Consider the following 22,194-nt stretch of genomic DNA (forward strand, 5'->3'; position numbering starts at 1 on the left):
ATGAACCTACTAATGTATTGCAGCTTTCCTAGGAAGCCCCTTATCTGTTTTTCAGTTTTTGGTGGGGGCATTTCGGTAATGGCTTTGATCTTGGATGGGCCAATCTCGATTCCTCGCGTACTAACAACATATCCTAGCAATTTTCCAGAGGTTACCCCGAACACACATTTTTGTGGATTTAGTCTCATGTTACATTTCAAGATTCGGGTGAAGAACTTTTTAAGTGCCGGGAGGTGACCGTGCCGGTCTTTAGATTTGACGATCATGTCGTCCACATAGACCTCGATTTCTTTATGTATCATGTCATGGAGTAACGTGGTGGCTGTTCTTTGATAGGTGGCCCCCGCGTTTTTCAAACCAAAAGGCATTACAGTGTAACAATATGTACCCCAAGGGGTAATGAAAGTTGTTTTTTCCATGTCTTCTTCTGCCATGAGTATTTGGTTATATCCGGCGTACCCGTCCATAAAGGAGAGGAGCGCGTGCTCTGCGGTGTTGTCTACTAGTATGTCAATGTGAGGTAGAGGGAAGTCATCTTTGGGACTGGCTTTGTTGAGGTCTCGAAAGTCTACGCACATTCGCACTCGTCCATATTTTTTAGCTACGGGGACGATATTGGCCACCCATTCTGGGTAGTTGAAGACTTTTATAATGCCAGCGTCTAATTGTTTAGTGACTTCTTCTTTTAATTTCAAGGTTATCTCTGGTTTGAGCCGCCGTAGCTTTTGTTTTACTGGCGTCATTTTGGGATCTAGCGGAACTTTATGCTCAGCGATTTCTGGATCTATTCCTGGCATGTCTTTGTAGGACCAAGCAAAAACGCCCTCGAATTCCCGCAAAGTGGAGATTAGATCGGCCTTTTCAGTGGGAGTAAAGGTGGGGCCAATTTTAATGATTTTAGGATTTTCTTCTGTTCCAATATTTACCGATTCTGTGTCCTCAATTATAGGAGTTTTGAGTTCTTGTTCATTTACAGCTTTTATTAGTTCGGTATATTCCTCTTCTGGCTCTTTTTCGCGCTCATTAGTGGCGAGACATTCTGCATTATTACTCGGATTTTTAAGCGGCATATACTCAAAAGTTTTGTTTATCTTATTAAAGTCATGAAGCATTACATCAAAAAGATCTCCCGGAGTAGAGATTTCCGGGTCTAAACCATTTTTAGGAGGGGTTACAATTTTGCTAGGTTCGGACTCGGAGTCAGACTCGGATTCAGACTCTAATTCTTCGTACATTGGACCCTCTCCCGCAGATATCTTGAACTTCATCCCACGAGCATTAGTCCATTTGAAAGTCTTGCGCCACCCTCGTTGGATTTGGTCATCTTTTGAGGGTGATGGAGCAATCAATTTAGTAGGATCGAACACTTCATCTTGAAGAGCTAATGCCATAATTTATGTTTCATTCTTCACTCTTTTCTTTTCTAACCCAAACAATAGCCCGAAAGCATGTGAGTTGGGGAGCGTTTTTGGCATAGCCCGATTCTTTGGGGCGAGTGGCCTTTGAGAACGTAAAGGGTCGTGTCCCAGAGCATGCATCTCTTGGGTTTGTGCGACCTCTAGGTATAGATGTTCGGGATATGCTTCTTCCATCGCGTTCCTTGATGGTTATCACGGGCAGGTATTCAGGGGCCCTGCATTATTGTTGTGGAGTAGGAGACACATTAGTTTGTTTTGTGAGCCAGTTTTTTAGACATTCTATGACTACCCTTAAGTCGAACTAGTATATTTGGACTGCTATGTGTGCACTTTGAACTCTTTATATTTTCGAAAATCTTTGCCCGTGTGACATTCATAATTATTTGCATGTTCGATTCTTAGTGCCGAGCATTGTCGTCGTAGGAGGCCTAACAACGACGCAAAGAGTTATTAATTTTTTCACGAGTCGCTTTTGAAATCGAGTGCTTTTCTTACGCCCTCGTAGCAATTCTTTTTACGAACGTTTTTTTTTGTGCTACGTATTTTCCTTTTGCGCGGGCACCGAGGCTGCTGCGCCTGACCAGAAGGCCAAGCAGCAACTTCAGCGCCCAGCGAAGGGCGTGAGAAATTCTGGCGCCCAGCCAGGGGCGTTGAACATGCGTCCCTGGCTGGTTCTCGTTTTCTGTTTGCGTCTACTTTTGTTTATGCGACTTCGATTTTGCGTGCTTGCCTAATAACGTCCTTTACGCGTTGCGCAGCGTTTGTGGGATTCGTTACAGGCCATCCCGAGCGTGGCTTATTTTCGTGGCGATCGTTCGGGTTTGCGGAACACGTATTTCGGTATAACTCTTTGGCAAATTAGTCCATGAATGTTTGGGCAATTTTTAAGGTCGTTGGTTTTCTAGGATAGTTTGTCACACACAATCACATATTTCGCTACACATAACTAACATTCATCATGAGGCGATAATAACTTGTCATGTAGTTTATGATAGGCTTCTATGGGTAGTTATTTGCGCCTGGCTTTGTACCGCTTCTATCGTAGATCCAACACATGCCCCGGTCGAGGTAGTGTCTTCAACAGACGAATTTTGCTCAAGAGGCCAACCCGCAAGTGCAAGCCAAGGGGGCATGCAGGCGAGAGGGACCTAATGGGCGAGCGATTGGGTTCGGGATAGGTGTACTACCTGCACAAGTACCGAGTGGGCAACATGCGCGGCGTATGCACCCCCCTATTGGCGAAAAAAGGTATCCTTAGTCCCAACTCCCGAGGGAGCCGAGATTCGTTATGCGGTTCTGCCCGTTCACATTAATATGCTGATTTTCAGGTCGTCCCAACTTGATGGGGAAATAAACGCGGGGTATGATCGTTTCACCCTTCGGCTATTTTGATTACCTACAAGCACGAGTATTTCCTTCACTATCCCCAGTGGAGTCGCCACTGTGAGGGGGGTCGAAAAAGCACGAGGCTAATGCGTGACCTCGTCCCTCGTGGGTGTGACGATTCTTTTTATTCAATCAAGTGTAATTGGATTTCCTGTGAGTTCACACCCAATTGACTAGTAATATAGGAGTCGCCATTCAGTTTTTAACGACAATGAGAAAAACTGACAAAACCCGGTTATCGTGAAATAAAGGGAGTGCAATTATGTTTGACCACGACGGTCGTAGGTTCCCTTGTGATCCCTGGTGTGGGGATCTCTCAACATACACCCGCAAGGTAGAGATTGAGGGTTCGGGGGACTGTAACTACTGAGAGGAGTACTCGCTCGTCGATAACTCCAGAGGCAGGATATCCTTACTAGCTCAGCATAAATAATTGAAGGGACATGCGTTAACTATTAAACTAATCTGAGTTGATTTTAGCAATATGCAACATATAATACTAGATCGATCGCGATTATCTGATTTAAATAGCATTAAGGGACCTAGCATGATAATCCAATTTCCCAAAAATATTATATTTGTTAGGCGTGGTAGAACAATCAGATTTAGTTAGTTTAACAGTTCATAAAAAGGGCGAGGAAAGCGATTAAATCATCGAAAAGGGACACATTACGACGCACCCTTGAGAGGTGCGTCATGGTTCTCAGAAAACTAACCACTTTGACTTTGCTATTTCTCCTTTTTATTTAACGAATCTCACATTATGGGACAGGATACGTTCAGTTCGATTTATGGATCGATTGCGACAGAACGCGTGAACAATTTCGCAGCGTGAGGCTTAGGCTAAGGGTTGGAGTCGATACTCAAAATATGAATTGTGTGTTGTGTGTTCTTTTCACGTCGAATTTGGGGTTGTATTTATAGGGAAGAGTTTGTGGAAAGATAGAATTGCAGAGCCCTAATCCACAAAGAATTAGGGAAAAACACGTACCCAGGTATTTTCAGCGCCCAGGCCTGGGCGCCGAAGATTTCGGCGCCCAGAGCCAGGCGTTGAAAATAGGGTCTGGGCTGTTTTCTTAGTCAGATTCGGATTCCTGAAATCCGTAGTGTTTGAGACTTAATCGAGTCTTTTAGTGCGTATCAATTTCATGACGGAATGCGTCTGGGCCCGTTACGAACTCTAGGCTCGTTAGGATTTTAATTAATACGTAACTCTTATTTCCGAATCATATTAGGAATAGGATTCTCGCAGTTTTCTATCTCATTTAGGATTTATGTTGGAGTGCAACACCTAATTCTGACAGGTTTCTATCTTTTATGACTTGCCACTTTTAGAAGCTATCCTTTTACGGCAGTTACTATTTTTAGCAGGTTTCCATAAATAGCAGGTTTCTATAAATAGTAGGTTTCGGGTGAAATGAAAAGGGGAATTGAGATTCGTTATTTTTATAGGAGATGCATTGTCAAGTGGAGATTTATGTTTTCATCATCGAACCTTCCCTTTCGGGAATGGGGACAAAAGTAGGTGTCTACAACTGGCGTTTGTAGATTAATGGTCAGTCAATGGAAAAAGGGAAGAAGGAGATAGAGGGAGAAAAGAAAAAGGAATGGGTGGGTTAGTGGGTTAATGGGTGGGTTGATTAGGTTTGTTAACGGGTGGATTGATTAGGGATGTTAATTAGGAATTAGGTGGGTTAATTACACGTAATTGGTTGATTATTGGATTGATGACGTCATTAAGAATATTTGGTGTATTAAGTTATGAAACAGGGTTATTTGGTGTATTAAGTTTTGAAATGGGGGTACTTTTACGTATTATTAAAACTTGAGGATATTTGATGAATTTCCTTAAAACTTGGGGAATTTCATGAAAAATCAGTAGATATTATCTATGTGAACCATTTGAACTAAATGCCTAATATATTACCCCGTACTCAACCAAAACATTTCATTTATGTTGTTATGGAGCTACTAGATATCCACCTAAGAGATTGTTCTAGAGGAAGGGAAGCTTTTTCATTGATAGATTGTTGTTATCTCTAAATCTAACTCATATTTAGTAAAATTAAGGTTTTGATAGTAAAAGAAAAATTACTCCATTCAATGAAAATAAGTTATAATCAGTATGAACCAGTTGGAATTAGTACAAATAATACATAGTGCAAAATCATTCAAAAAAATTATCTAGTAGCAAAAGCAAGTTATAACCTATTCACTTTAAAAAAAAAAAAAACTTCATACTCCTTTTATCCCGAAATACTCGTCCCAGTTTAACCAGCACAGAGTTTACGACAATTTAGCTGGTAGTTGACATTGGGGTATTTTTTTTCATATCGCTAGTAGAAGTATAAATCAGCACATAAAAATAGGTTTTGATATGATAATTTTAATTAGTACAAATCAGTTGGAATTAGTACAAATAATATTCCTTCGGCATGGTTTACTTGCTCTATTTGACTACTTTTGGATTTTTTTTGATCAAATAGAACAACTAAAATGAGACAGGGGATATATATAGCAGTAAAAGTAAGTAATAACTTATTCATTTTTTTTTCCTATTTTATCGTTTGTTGACTGATATGTATTTACAACGTACACATACCAGATAGCCGTCTCGCCACTCCCCTAACAAAATGAAGGATATAAAAGACAATGCTTTGAGCCACTGACTTCTCATGCCTCATCGCCAATAAGATCTCAACCAAGTGAAGGGAATCAGAATCAAGTTTGAGATCATACATAGAAACATATTCTTCCTCAAAGAAATCTAAAATAATCTTAATTTATGTTAAGAGAAAATACATTATTACTAAAAATTTAATAAATAGTTATTTCCTTCTTTTTTATCGACAACCTTATTTTACTATTTTCATAGTAGTACGACGTTGATAATAAAAAAAAAAATTGATGAATCACAGATTACGTGACACCCTTATAGCACCATAGAAAAAGTGACAAGTAAAACTGTAATACATTTTAATTGTCGCAATTTGCCTCCTTTATCACCACTCTAAGACTTTAGAGCTAGTTTGAAGTAGTTGTAGCAGCTTGGCTAATCAACTGAAAGGCTTTCTCCACACATGTGATTAGTCTTTGGTGATCGATGACGCCTTCTTCAACAGCTAAACCAATTGTCAGCGTTTGCATATAACTCATTACTGAAACTGTTAAGCTCTGCAACAAAATAATAAAAATCAAAAATTGTCCATTATTTACTTTTATGTTAAGACGGGGTTACTTTTTCACATTTTGAATTAATTTTATTTTGATGCACAATATTTATTGTACACAACCTTTAAATAAGAATTTGTGTTAATAATTTGATTTTACTATAGTATAAAATAAATACGGTGTAAAATTTAACAATAATTAAATATAAAAGTAATACTTCTAGGTTAGACATTGTATAATGCACAAAAAGTTACAACGGCAATCTATACTATATATTAAAAGACGTTTATAAATAAAAAAAATGTTTATGTGTCACGTGGCGCGCTGCGGGTATATTATTGCATTTAAATTTCATATCTTAAAATTTTTGAAATTGAGCATGTATAAGGCTTGAACCCCCGACCTCACGTTTAAATAATGAAATGTTTACTACTGAGTTGTAACATGTTATTTGCTATCATTGCAAAACAAATACTAATAAATGTAATAAAGGGAGAATTTATTAATAACATTTTCAAATAAGAATAATACTTCCTCCGTTCCGGAAATATCGCACTATATTTTTTATACTATTCCCACTACGACTTTGACTATTTTTTGTGATTCGTATTTAAAAAAATTTAAGTCATGTAGGGTCATGTTAGATTTGTATCGGATATATTTTCTAAATATTAACATTTTATATTTTTTACTTGCACGCAATTTGATATATTAAGAGTTAAAATAACGATTAGAGAACTAAAAATCAACTATGGTGCGATATTTTCAAAACGGAAAAAATATAAATGTCAGTAATACAGTAACCCAGGACGTCGCCCGAGGTTAAAACTAGTTGGAACAATTAAAAGTTGGAGCTGAAAAATTAAAGCAAAGGAAAATGCTAACCGATAGAAGCCCAGTTGGCATGAAATAGAAGCCTTTGATAGGATGACTTGCAAGACTCATTTTCTCGGTTGGGCCAATCATATTGGTCACAAGAAAGCTACTATTGTTAAATCTTCTTTCAAAGGTTCTTGTTGCTGCCTGCAAACATTGTACACATATATACATAGAACTGTCAAAGCCGACTCAAAAACTTTCGAGAAACCGACTTGAATCGATCTATATACGTAAGGATCCCGAATTGACCCGAGATATAAAATATTGTTAAAACAGGAATTCTGTAATCCGACTGTATCCAACTCGTTAAAATCGACGTTCGATTTTAACCCGTTAATGCATGATCCGAACCTGGCACCCGATCGAAATATAACCGATAATAGAACTGACCCGACCCAACAATGATCCGAACCCAATTAAACACCCGATCCGATGTCAACCTGAAACTGATTATAACGTGATGAAACTTATTATTGACCCGATCCGTGACAACCCGTTATCTGATTTTACCCGACTTGTTGACAACCCGACTTGTCATTGACCTAACTAAATAATAACTTAAATCAAGTTCATATTATTTTAATAAACGGATTTTTCATGAAATGCCCCTGAGGTTTGCGTTAATGCACCAAATACCCCTAATGTTTCCAGAATGCACCAAATACCCCTGAGGTTTAAAACAATAACACAAAATACCCTTAATGAGCATTTTCCGTCCATTCCGTTAAGTCTCCGTTATCGTGAATTTATTTTTTTGTCCTTACTCAACCATTATCTCTACTAATCCTAATATTAACCCTTAATTATATTATTTAAACCCCAAAAAAATTAACTACTATTATTTTTTTAAAAAAACCCAATTCCCTTTTCCTCTTTTCTTTGGATCTTTAACGGCAGCAGCACCATGGCTGCCCTTTTCTCTCCTCCTTTCCCTTGGCCTTCACTCTTAATTTCTCTCACATCCATGGAAGTTGTTCTTCATCTTCAAAATTCTAAAGCTTTTATAATCCTCTTCAGATTATTATTGATTGATGTTGTGATTTTGCCCCAATTCTTCTGAAATCAATTGAATTCAAATAATACCCAACTCTCCAAATCCCTCATAAACGATTTAATTGATATTACCCAATCACCAAAACCTGGCCTGTACATTTGAAGGAGATGGTGGCTCTTGGGCTTTGGGGGTGGTGTCGATTCTTGGGTCACCGAATCCTTGGGGTGGTGTCGACTCTTGGGCAGCCGAACAAGAAGAAGGAGAGGACTTGAAAGTCACAGTTCTTCCCCAAATCACACCGGGAACAGAAATAGCAATGGAGGTGGAGATCGACGAGAAAGAGATCAAATCCGCCGGCGGAGAAGCTTTGACCGATGGGCGGCGAGGATTGCGTATTCACGGCTGGGAGATCGAGACTTCAAGAAGGAGAGAGAAAATCCAGCCACCGCGACCTCCGCCAGAACAAACACCTAGAGCTTATCGGAGAAGCCAATGTCGGAGAAACCAACGTCGTGGGTTCGATGATGATAGGAGACAGAAAAGATGAGATTTCGAGGGCGGATGAGGTTGATAATTGGGCCTCTATGAAGAAGCAATTTCAATGGTGAATAGTGGAAGAGGGTAGCGGTGGTGGTGATGGTGGGGGTGATTCTCATATAATGGTAATGGTGAAGAAGAGGAGAGAGACTTCCATGGGAAGAGGAAAGAATAAAGAAAAAGAAAGAGAAAGGAAGAGAAGAAAGAAAAGGGAAATAGAAAAAAAAAATTAGAGTTAAGTTAACGGAAAAGTTAACAGAATAGACGGAAAACAGTCAATAAGGGTATTTGATGATATTGTTTTAAACCTCGGGGGTATTTGGTGCATTCTGGAAACATTAGGGGTATTTGGTGCATTAACGCAAACCTCAGGGGCATTTCATGAAAAATCCGTTTAATAAATTATCTAATCTAGAACAAGTGAAAAGTGTTGTAGTCGTTAATGAGCTATACGTAAGTATAACTTATAGTCCGCGTAAAGTTATAGTCTTATTAATTCATTAGTCGTACACTCGGTTGGACATATATTTATAAGTTATAAATTATAAGTAGTTTATAAGTGTTTTAACTAACTCTCTATTATAATTAGTAATTACGGAGTACGTACTACAAATTACTACAACATTTAATCTAACTAATATAAGTAGTTTATAGCTAACTAGTATAACTGCTATAAATAAACTTATAGGCCGGCTTGTAGACTTTAATCATTATAGTGGTATGCAGGCTTATACTCTCAATAGTCGAACTATGAATATAATCTATTTAATATCTTAATAATTTTAATGGTAAATTAATATTTCCTACATGGCTTGATCATCATTATCGACTTTAAACCAAATGGTAGTTATACACTCGCACTTTTTATGCCCTATATTCAAATAAACTCGAACCCTTTTTTTTACAAGAAACTCACTTGAATGTATATAGTTATATACAATAATTATGACTAAACCTTAACCTATTTACTAGTATGTAAAATCGTACAATATGTGTTTCGCCCATGTTTAATTAAAAGAATAGTTTTACGTTTTACGTTTATAATGTTGAGATGATCAAATTGATTATTGACTCGTAATCCCATATTAACTTTATATATGTGTTGAATTGACAAAAACGTACGATCACTTGGTTTAAAAGAAACTTAAATTTGAAATAAATCATTAAATTTTATTATTTAAGAAAAAATAATTGCGGATTATAAACTTGGCTAGACCTGATAGTTATCAGACCCGGTCTTAACCTGTGCCGATAGTGAACCTGGCCTGAATTTTAACCGACCCATAATAACACGATCCAAACTTGACCCGAACTCGAAAGTAGCTGCTACAACCCCGACTCGAACCCGACTCGATAAGACTCAAACCTGAAATTATACCCGACCGGAATAAGACCCGAACCCAAAATTGTACCCAACCGGAATAAGACCTGGCTCGAACTCAACATATACCCGAAATGAAAAATAATCTGACATAACCCGATAAAAAATCAACCTGACCAAACCTGGCCTGAACCCGGGTGATAAAGTAGCCCGACGCGATCCGACCCGGCTATGACCTGAGACCCGAGATAACCAGATCTGAACTTGATTCAAGTAACCATTTTGATAGCTCTATACTCATATTTTAACATTTCAAATTACATTTCTAATAATGTAACACATTCAGTACAAACATAGAGTGCGTTCCATCAATCTCATTATCACTATAATAAAAGTAACAAAAATCTACGCGAGATTTTTATAGTAGGTAACCTTTTAACTTAAGAACTATTTATATGATTTTTTCATGAAATGTCTTTGAGGTATCGTGAAAAGCATCAAATACACCCCATGTTTTTAAAATTTATAAAGTAACCCTAATTTTCCAAATATACACCAAATGCCCTTGAACTTAACGGAACTCTAACGCTGTTAGTTTTAATGTTAGTTAACTTCTATAGTTCTATTTAACCCCATTAACCCTTTTATTTCTTTTATTTTCTTTTCTTTTCTTTCTCCTCCTTCCATTCCCTTGCTTTTCTCTCTCCTCTGGAAAAATACAAGGAAATTTACTAGTGTTACAACCGATGCAAAGAAAGATTAAATAACGTAAATAAAGAACACGGAAACTTAACGTGGTTCACTAACAATGTGTTAGCTATGTCCACATGCAGAGGGGAGGAAAATTTTATTGATCTTGAGGAGTACAGATTACAGAATACGACTAGGCTATGACCTAGGGAGTTTTTATAACACTCTCTAGACAAAAAACCTAGAAAATAGGCCCAAAACAGATAACCCTAATCCAAAATAACAGATACCCGAGATCCCCATGTTGGGGCATTGCAGTAAGGGGTTTGACCGATTCAAGACATATTCTAACAACTAGAAAACATGATTTTGGCAAATAGGTGCAAAGTTGATTTTTGGTATGAAGGTTACCTTTGAATTTGATGAGTTTAACTGGTGCGAACCGTGACGTTGAAAGTGTATGAACTATTGAACTATGAAGTCGAGCAATGAAATGAGCTGAAATAGTTGGTTATGTCAGCATTACTGTAATTTCCATCCCCCGTCTTCTTCTCTCCTCTTCCCAGTTTTCAAATTTTCTGTTTTTGATTCAAAATATGTTTTTTTGGTTCCCCTCACAGAGCCTATTTGAGTTTCCTCTCTCAAAAGGCTAAGATAAACTGGCTCAAAGAAAAGGATGAAAACACTGCTATGTTTCATAGGTCTCTTATACAGAGGCAAATTCAGAATACTATTTTTTTCCATCAAAGATATGCATGGAAACTGGACTACAAGTCTTGCACAGGTACCTGATGTGTTCCTGGAATACTACAAATGGTTTCTAGGCACTAGAATGGTGGATAGAACACTAGTGAAGACAACAATTGTAAACATTGGTCCACTGGTGTCTAGAGATATGAGGAATGTTCTCAATGCTCCCTACACGAAGGAGGAAATAAAGGCGACTTTGTGGGACATTGATGGAGGAAAAGCCCCTAGACCTGATGGGTTTGGTAGTTCTTTCTTCAAAGGAGTATGGGTGACATTGGAGAGGAAGTCAATAATGCTATAATGGATTATTTGTGCACTGGTAATCTCCTAAAAGAGATTAATGCCACCAGTATCACCCTTATTCCCAAAGGAAAGGGCCTAGTTAGTGTGCAGGAGTTTAAGCCTATCTCCTGTTGCAATGTGCTCTACAAGTGCATCTCTAAAGTATTGTGTAACAGACTGAGGGAGATCTTACCTGATATTATTGCTCAGAACCAGGGTACCTTTTGTTCACAGTAGGTTCATTGCTCATAGCATCATGGTGTGCCAAGACCTTGTTAAGGGGCATGAAAGAAAGAATAACGCTGCTGGTTGCCTCGTAAAATTAGACTTGTAAAAAGCCTTTGACACTGTGGAATGGGACTTTGTTGTGGAAATGTTGGTGGCTCTTAAGTTTCCCACTCATTTCATTAAACTCATTATGCAGTGTGTCAGATCTCCTAGATTCTCTCTTTCTATAAATGGCTCCCTTCATGGCTTCTTTGAAGGCAAGAGAGGACTCAGACAGGGTGATCCCTTGTCCCCTCTCCTATTTGTGCTATGCATTGAGTACTTATCTAGGATCCTGAAGGCAGTGGGTGAAAAAGAAGATTTCTATGCTTTGCAGATGATTTAATCTTGTGCTGTAAAAGGGAGTTTAGGTCTGTTCACCTGATGATGCAAAGGTTTCATCTTTTCTCTAATACAACAGGCCTGAAAGCTGTACTGCACTGATATGTCTGAAGCTAATATGCAAAGAATTCTGGATATGACCAGGTTTGCTAAGGGGAGCTTCCCTTTTAGATACCTTGGTCTTCCTATCTGTTCTAAGAAGATTAAAGTTGGGGAATGTGATAAGATATTGGAGAATATGTGTGCCAGAATAAAGGTTTGGAGCTTAAGAAACATGTCATTTGCTAGTAGACTTGCCCTGGTTAACTCAGTACTAATGACACTGCAGACTTATTGGTCTCAGACCATGGTGATGCCAAAAAGGGTTTATAAAGATGTAAACAGCATTTGCAGATTCTATGAGGCTTGGGATGGTAGCATGGGATTCTATGTGCAAGCCAAAGAAAGAATGAGGTTTAGGCCTTTTAAACCTGCAAATATGGAATATTGCAGCAATGGGTAAGCATGTATGGATGATACCCACACACAAACACACATAAAAATAAAAAAAAATAAAAAAGACAATATGTGGGTTAGATGGGTCCATTATGTCTACCTTAAAGAGTTGAACTGGTGGGATTACTACCCTAAAGTAGGAGATAGTTGGTATTGGAAAGTTATCTGTCATGTGTCATGTGAAGGATCTGATGAAAATCTACTTGACTGAGGACCAGTTGACCTTACTTCCTAAATACTTTATTGTTGCCTGGTTCCTGACACTATTAAGGTTCCTTGGACCATTGCAGTATTGGACAGATTTGGCCAACCTAAACATAGATTTATCACCTGGTTGGCAATGTTGGAAAGACTTTAACTGTAAGGATAGATTACTGAAGATGGGGGGTCACTACAGACAGCATGTGCTTCTTGTGTAGGCATGTTATTGAAGATCATAAGCACCTCTTCTTTGGTTGTCATTACAGTGAAAGATGTTGGCAACAGTGTTCTGCCAAGCTTGGCATGGACAGAGTTCCTATGTGCCTTCATGATATAGTCCAGTGACGTGGGTACTAAATAGGAGGACTACAAAGTTCAGGAAAGGGGTGATGTTTACCTTTGTGATGTGTGAATCTTACCATATTTGTTGTTAAAGAAACAATGTTATGTGGAACTCTCAAATCAGATGTATAGATAGGGTGTGCAGCAATATACAAAAACATGTGTATAATAGAGTGAATACAGTGATGCCTAGGGCAGTGAGCAATAGAGATCACACTTGGCTTACAACCCTGTTTGCAGGGTAGTCTGTTTGGTTTAGCCAGTTTGTTCTAGTTCAGTTCATTGAGGGCTTGTCCTCATGATTTGTGTATTCGGTAATTGTTTGATGCATTAATATACTACTTGCTTATCAAAAAAAAACAAATTACATGTATAAACAATCTTAATATTGTTTTACTTCATGAGTTTGAACAAATTTTGTTCAATTAATCCAATCAAAAACATAAACCAAATCAATATTGTTCGAAATTTTCCCCCAATTCATTCAAACATTTCTTCAAAAAATCTGGGTTCAGTTGAGCAATTTTGGGCTAAAATTTCTGGTGGTTAATCGTCGGTATGGGGGGCGGTGGTTGTAGAAAGAGCGGGATGGTCTGCTGAACTGGGTTGGGGCGATTGCTAAACAAAGAAGGGGTTTTGTCGGGAAAGGAGAATGAGCTAAGGCGCGCAACGGTAACGGGGTATTTGGTGCGTTACGCGAAATCTCAAAGGCATCTCATGAAAAAATAGTTGTTTTTAATAACCAAACTAGTTTTTGGGTCCGGACGATGCTCTGAGTTACTAATTAATGACATTCACATTTACTTCTATTTTGTTTTTTTTCATTGATAACATCGAAACATCTAATAGCTTAGTGGTAAAGGTTTTATGAAGATTACATGCAGCGAGCGACGACTCATAAGCAAAGTATCACGGAACACGTTAACTTAATTTGTTATAAACATCTTTTAATAAAGTATAGATTCAGGTCAACTTATTTTTTTTAGGGGAAATTCACGTCAACTTTATTATACATACAAGTGATACAACTATATGTCTATATATATACAAGTTCGATGTCAATAATTATAGTTTAAACATTTTATATTTCAATTAGTGTAATTTGTCCGACACCATAAAGTGATAAATTAAAGATACAAAGTACGTAGTAGGGAGTAATATACCTGAAGGCCTCTACATGTCCTTACAGCTCCGAAGAAGGAAGTCATTAAATTCTGAGCAAAAGGAGTATTTTTCTTTCTCTTGATAAGTTTATGAGCTTTCAATATAAATTTGAGCGGATTTTTAAAATCTTCCTCTTCCAAATTTGTAATTCGCAACTCAACGAGTGAGAATCTATTTCCCCATGGAACCTTGGTGTTCTTTTCGCGCATTTCTTCAGGGCGTGCATACCCTTTGTCATTCCTCGTATTAAGAGTTATAAGTACAGTGGATCTTGTATTCTTTAATCGTCCATTGTTCATTTCTTGCATATATAATCGTGTTCCCAGAAATATTATCCCAATGACAACATCATTTACAGTCTACACACCAGAAAGTACACAAAGATATGATGAAATACACAAACACGTACTCTCTCTGTCCCTTAATACTCGCACCGTTTTGACTTTTTGTACTATTCACATAATTCACTTTGACCCTATTTTATTTCTAGTGTATGAAAACAAATGTTAGTATATAATATATTGTTGGCTTCATCTTAATATATATTTTCAAAATATTAATATTTTTATAAATTTTTATAATAGGTAGTTAAAGATATTGGTGGTCAAAGATGTGTATTGACAAGCGTGCCCAATCGAAACGGTGCGAGTATTAAGGGACGGAGGGAGTAATAAATTAAGAAAAATTAAGAAAAATTAAGGTTACGGGCGTTGTCTTACCACTCCAAGAATTGTCTTGATTCTCTTGACATCAGTAAGAAACAGATTGACCGTACAAATTCTATAATGTTGATTGATCTTTGCATACCCGGATCTGATTGGAGTTGGATCATCTTCGGAGTGTAATAACCTCAGACTTTGTCCCAAATCATAGAAAGAATAGAAGATAGAAGCCATAAATTGAGGCACAATGTTGAAAAGTTTCATAATAGTTTGAGTATGGCTATTTTTGTTCTCCTTTGGACGGATGGAAGTAGTTCTAGAAGGGAAAGTGAGAGGTTTGGAAGGATCATCTGATCGTTGAATGCAAGATAAGACGACTCCCATAAGCGAGGTTCCATCAGCGATGCCATGGTGAAACTTGAATATCAAAGTGGAAACAGATTTCTTTGTTGGGTAATTGAAAATGTGAAGTTCCCATAAGGGTTTGTCTACTGCAATTTCAGATGTAGCTATCTCGGATATGTAATCATCATATTGTGTACTATATTCTTCTTCTGTTGATATATTATCTTTATTAAGTAAAGGGATTTTCACATGATCTTTGATATTTACTTCTATTTTCTTCCACTTTTTCTTGCCCTTTGCGTCTTTGACCTGTCCATGATTGTCATATTAATCTAAAGATGGCTTTGGGTTGGTCACATGCATAACAGTCACGGAAAGATTACGACAGTAATTAACACAAGTCATGATAAACACCATAAATAAGTGAAAATTATTCACATATACTCCCTCCGTCCCGGAATACTTGACCTGTTTTTCTTATCGGGTCATCCCTTAATACTTGACCTGTTTCTAAAAATGGAAATATTCTAACAATATTATATTATTTCTCACTCCACCCCTATTAATCCACTTACCCCCTACTCCATACAAAAAATAATTAAAAATTCAACTCCTACTCTCCCCCAACCCCACCCCTTTACACATTTCCCACTAACTACATTAAAATAATACCCCACTATCAACTACTACCTATTAAATTAAATAAGTCAATTCAAGTCCCTTAAACTCTGTGCCGGTCAAACCGGGTCGAGTATTCCGGGACGGATGGAGTATTGGCTTATTATAAGTCGACATTTTTATTAGGTTACATTGTCCCTCTATGGGTTCGTTTTTTCGCATATCTGATATGTGTGGAAACACACATATCAACTAAAAGACAAATAGCTAAAAGACAAAAAAGGAAGTACCATTCATGTAAAAAAAAGTACCATTTTGTAAAAAAAAGTACAATTCTGTACAAAAAAGTACCATTCTGTAAAGAAAAAGTACCATTTGTGTTTAGAAAAGTACCATTTAATTATTTTTTTGTCCTTTTTCCTATTTTATCTTATGTTCTGATATGTATTTCCCCATACATACCTAATATGTATTTGTACTTCCTCGTCCCTCTATAAATGTGGCATGAAGTACAAGACATACTTCGTATATAACTAATAATGAGTCATGTGGTGGGTCATGCTTAACCATTCCATACATAAATTAGGTTCAACTACACGGCATTTGTACCCTCATTTGTAGTTCACTGCAAATTACTCTGTACGTACATACTTATGCTTAACTATCACTCGTTTTCTCTAGCTCATGCACATTCAAAGTAACAATACGCGCGCCTAAACATATTTACATCTTTAATTAATACTTTATCAGGTTATTAACACTATTATAACGCATTCATAAAGAATACGTTTTCATAAAAATGAGTTTTTGTTAGTACTACGTACTCCGTAATTCGAATATATAAAAGGGTAATAAAATTTGAAAAGTAAGTATGCATGTGTGCATGTACAAGATACATGCATGCATGTGCACTCATACACCTTTTAGCTTTTCACCCTCTTCAAAACATGACTTAAAACGTAAATGTCTCTAATTCTATACGTGTAATAATTATAAAAATTTGATATTACAAAAGTGTATATATCGAAACGAATCTAACAATAGTCCACATTAATTACTATATTATTTCGTGGAAGACTTTTCAATGGCTACAATAAAAGTGCAGCCATTGTATTTATTTTCATTCCCAGCCCTTAAGTTTTTGGAGACTAATCTTGTCCGTCCGATTGTTTGACTTAATATTTTTCAAAAAGATAGTTTTTTTTTTTGTTTTAAAATCACAATTACAAAATTAAAAAATATATATATAAAAAAAATATATATATATATAACTCCATTCATATTTATATGTTGAAGAAACCGCTTTTATACTTCCAGAATCTTGCATCTCCCTTGATGCATTTCCTAATTATATCCATTAACACTCTGCACATTCTTCAATGTTTCTACCACTATTTATCTTTTCTCCTCCTCGTTCTATCTTATTTGTGAAATTGTCAATTTTTTCACGCTATTGTGAAATCGTAGTAATGTTTTAATCAAATTTAAAAACAATCAGGATTTTGAATCACATGGACATAAGAATGGAAGCAAGGAAAAGATGGAGAAGAAGAACTCAATTACATCAATTAACAAAAAAGAATGAAGAAACTAGAATTTTTTTATTAATGTTAATTTTATTTTTATTCCTTAATATATTTTAAATACAAAGTCACTTTTTTTTCAACTATGAAGTCAACCTAATCAATGGTCCTGATTTAGTATTAGATATTCAACGGTTCTGATAAAAAAATAACAATGGCTACAAGTTTAGTATAGCCATTGTAAAATATTCTTTTTTTCATATAGATTAACGAGAATTCGTACGTGGTCAAAAATTTTAAAGTTTGAACCAAAAAGTTGCAATTAGGCAATCCTTTAGGGACGTAGTCACGTAGGGAGTAATAATGAGTAAACATATCTCAACCCAAGGTATGGCATGAATAAACATTGCCCTAAAATTAAATATGCCCCGTTACTTACACAGCCTCATGACAATCATCCTTCAAAATTACACAATCTATCTTGTTGATTTAGTAAAAAAGATAGATATATTGAAAATGAAATTGAACATTGTCTAAAGTTCTAAATAAACAATAGACATTGAGATTTCTTGGGCACCACATACGCCACCCCGCGAACGCACCTAATCCCGGCCCGCGTGTGTGGTGGCTAGAGCTACCTCTAGCTCGGTCATGTGTTTTAACTTACTAATGGATATGAACTATGAACTTTACAAAGTATAAAGTAGGTGAAACTTTACTATTTTGATTTTTTTCTACTACGAGTAGTTCTCACCGCCTTTACCTAGTGGAATAATCTCCAGTGAGAGTTTCATGGGTAACTCGATGGACAGCATCCCTTTCAGCTGATTACTTTTCTATACCCAAAGCTCGAACTCGAGACCTTGGTTAAGGAGCTAACTTTAATTTTTTGTCAATGTGGTAGTTGTTTTGAAACAAAAACTCATATGAAGTAGGGGGCATAAAACTCCAACATGTATGTTTACGTAAACACAGCTTGTTATAATTAATATAAACATTAGCACCATGCACAGGGTCGGTCCTGACTTTTTTGTGGCCTATGGGCGAAAAAAAAAATTGAGGCCCTTTTAATGATACGTGAAAAAAAAAATCTCATAAACGTGTTGTACTTTATGATTGAAAAAATGTATGTAAATAATTGACATTTCAATTTTTAAGACTTAATACTACTCTATTCTAATTAAACTCGCCAAGAAAAATTTACTCTAATTACGAAATATAAAGGCTTGAATATTTTCGAACTTGTGCCATTAAACATGAATTATATTCTAATATTTCAAACATTTAAGGTAACATAAGACAAAGTCTACAACAACTTGACCTCTTCAAATTTTAAAATTGGATAAAATAAATGTTTTGAATAACTAAAGGATAATGAAACTTAAAATTGAAAACTACAATGATTTAGTAACAGACCATTCAGCAAGTCGGTAATAATTTTTGAAGTACAATAAACTAAAAATCAATTATTTTTTTCTAAACTCCAAAGTAAAACAAAGAGTGTGATTAGATTAACAAAAGAAGAAGAAGAAAATATTATGATTATAAGGATTGTATATGGCTCTACTTTGTGGTGTTAGCAAATGAGAAATAACAAAAAATGGGAAAAAAAAAATAAAGCCTAGTAGGGATCGAACTTGGGTGGGCATACCGAAATCATTTGCACACATACAACTGGGCTGCGTCTCCTAATGTAAACAAATGGGCATGAAATATTATACATACACACTTAGATTAGATTAACTGATATGGGCTTTTTCCCTGGGGCCCAGGGCGACGGCCCCTTATGCCCTGCCCCAGGGCCGGCCCTGACCATGCATGCAAATTCGATCCCATCAAATAAAAGAATAAAGAGAGAAACATGTATGTACATACCACGATCGAAGAGAAACGAGGATGAACATTAAGGAAGACATCGTTGAGGAAAGCATAAATGGAGGGAAAATGAGGAGGAAACTCCAATTCAAAGAAGCAAAGAATATAGGATGTTACACTCATTGTTAAGAAGCATTCCGATGTAGGACTCACCGGCTCACACCCCTCATCGGAACTTTTTGGTGATTTAACTTTTGTTTTTACCCTCAACTTCATTTCCATTTTTAGTCAACTCTTAGCAATCTATCTCAAATGCCTAAGCTATATATAGCAAGTAAACATATCAATGATACTTGTTTTACTACCTCCGTTTCAAAAAAATCTTTACAGTTACTATTTGCACGGATTCCAATTAACTACTAATATATTCAATTTCTTATGTGAAAAATTTATAAAAATTTAATATTCTGAAAATACATTCCGAGACCAATCTAATAAGATCTTATATGTAACATTTTGATGTATATAATAGTGAGAATTTACGGTCAACGTTTTTATTCTTTAGACACATTTTCTAAAGTGTAAAAAACTTTCTGAAACGAAGGTAGTACATATTTACTCCGCATATGATATTACTCCGTATTTGATAATAAGGAGAATATTCAACGTTGTAAAGTAAATGATCTCTAGAGATAATGTATGTGTCATTGTGTTGTACTCCCTATGTCCCTTAATACTCGACCTGTTTTGACCGGACACGTTTGCCAATGCACAATTTTAACCACCAATTTCTTTAACTACATATTATAAAAACTTATAAAAATATTATATTTTGAAAATATATATTAAGATGAAGCTAACAATATATTATATACTAACATTTATTTTCATATACTAGAAATAAAATAGGGTCAAAGTCAATTATGTGAATAGTGCAAAAAGTCAAAACAGGTCGAGTGTTAAGGGACGGATAATACAAACTACAAAGCGCGTTTGTAAAGGTTACCAATGCGTCTTATTGTCTTATTGTTAATTGTACGTACTAATGTCATTGGACTCATTGATGGTTTATTTCCCTTGTTAGTTTGTGGATGTATTCCAGGTACAAAATCTTTTTTGTCGTTACCTCGTTACTGATGGTCATTTTTCTTCACTAATCCAATACTACGTTACATAATACTCCCAGGCCCAACCCTAGGGGTAGGCGAGGGGTGCGATCGTTTAGGGCCCAAGGTGGAAAGGGGTCCAAAATAATAGCATATCCAGTAAATTAGTATTAGTAATAAACAACACATTAAACACACATGTTATTTCTTTGGCTCATTGGTAGATAGTCGATGATAAAGCTTTAATAATTACCATAGGTCTAGGGTTCGTCTCTCCTCGTTGTCTTTATTATTTTGTTTATTCATTCCCTCATCGTTTTCCTCGTTGACTTCCATCTTCCTTTATTCGTTCAACTCTTTTTTAAAAAAAACTTTATTAATATTTTTATTTTTGTGTCTGTTAGCTTCTACTGTCATTTTTTTATTTAAATTTATTTTTTAGCAACTAATATTCTTATTTATAATACTTTGTACATACAGTGTCTCAATTTTTTAAACTTTTTATTTGTACTACCTCCGTTCCTAAAAGTTCTTTACGCTTTCCGTTTTGGTCCGTTCCTGAAAGTTCTTTACAGTCTACTTTATTTCCATTTTAACTCTCATTTGGCCCACCATAACTTACCCACTCACAATACTTTAATATAATTTTTATCCACTAACATTGTTGGACAATTTATAGCCACTCATTTTCCATTTGTTACCACACCATCACATGTTCACCAAAATTCCTTAATTGTCGTGCAAATAGTAAGCGTAAAGATCATTTAGGAACGGAGGTAGTATAAGCTTTGTCCTTTAATCCTTTACAAGATAATTAAGTTTTACGTTGATTTTATGTACGTAGTAGTTGACTTTTAATACTCAGTTCTAATTGATGCAACTATACGTGGGCGAAAAAAATGCTTATTTGATGGACTATATATGGGTCTAAAAGTTTTAAAATAGATATAAAATTTTAATGATGACAAAATTAACTGATACTTTTTATGCTCAAAATGAACCTTTATTTAACACTACAAGAAATTGTACCATTTGACGACGGGATATCCCGTCGCTAAAGGCCAATAATCGTTGATTAGCGACGGGATTTCCTGTCGTGAATCTGTCACAAAAGGGGGGCGTCGTTAATGTAAAATCCCGTCGTTAACCGGTCGTAAAAGACGTTTGCGACGACTGTTCCCGTCTTTGTTTGGTTGTTAGCCCCGTCGCAAAGGCTTTTGTGACGGGATTTTTGACCCGTCGTAATTAGGTTGTCATTAAAGATACAAATTCTTGTAGTGTAAAAATAAAAATAAAATAAAAATCGCCTTCGCATATTAATTATCTTGTAATTAAGTAAGTATTTATTTTATTGAAATATTTCAAGAGATCGACTAGAGCAGGATTTTGAAATTCTAGGATCCTGCAAATGAGATATAATAATTTTTTATTGATTTGAATTCAACAATATAATGAATTTAACAAAAAAAAAATTGGCATTATTTTCCAGTTAAAGACGTATCATTTCGGAAGGGCCCTTATCCCTTTATTTCGCCTAGGACCCTCAAAATGTCAGGATCGGGGCTGAATACTCCATATAAATCTATATAATATACTAAAAGAGAGGAAATCAATGTGGTGATGACAAATGTCACTCATTGATTGACCTCTCTTTTAATATTAATTAATTAATATATAATTATTTTTGTCATATTTAACTTATTGTAATTTAGGTAACAATAACTAATATGGAAAAATGGATAAAGAATTAAAAGATTCATCAATATTTTTACTAGCAATATTTTTACTAACTTATATAGATCATTTCCTATATATGTATACATAATCAAATTCTACACATAATCTAATTCAAACATACATCGCATATGTTAGGTTAAGTATTTGAA

At 35.9% G+C, this 22,194-nt stretch overlaps 1 protein-coding gene across 1 annotated transcript; it reads right to left on the bottom strand.

Moving 5' to 3' along the window:
* Positions 1 to 5,501: 5,501 nt before the first annotated feature.
* LOC110796883 (wax ester synthase/diacylglycerol acyltransferase 4) lies at positions 5,502 to 19,483 on the bottom strand. The gene is made up of 5 exons (XM_056843115.1): positions 19,263 to 19,483; positions 14,959 to 15,555; positions 14,239 to 14,598; positions 6,861 to 6,998; positions 5,502 to 5,978 (listed from the first exon to the last, which is right to left on the bottom strand). The coding sequence occupies exons 1-5, from the start codon at positions 19,476 to 19,478 to the stop codon at positions 5,829 to 5,831; spliced, it is 1,461 nt and encodes a 486-aa protein (XP_056699093.1). The 5' UTR covers positions 19,479 to 19,483; the 3' UTR covers positions 5,502 to 5,828.
* Positions 19,484 to 22,194: the final 2,711 nt, after the last annotated feature.

The sequence above is a fragment of the Spinacia oleracea genome, chromosome 4 (assembly GCF_020520425.1).
Source record: "Spinacia oleracea cultivar Varoflay chromosome 4, BTI_SOV_V1, whole genome shotgun sequence".
NCBI lineage: Eukaryota > Viridiplantae > Streptophyta > Magnoliopsida > Caryophyllales > Amaranthaceae > Spinacia > Spinacia oleracea.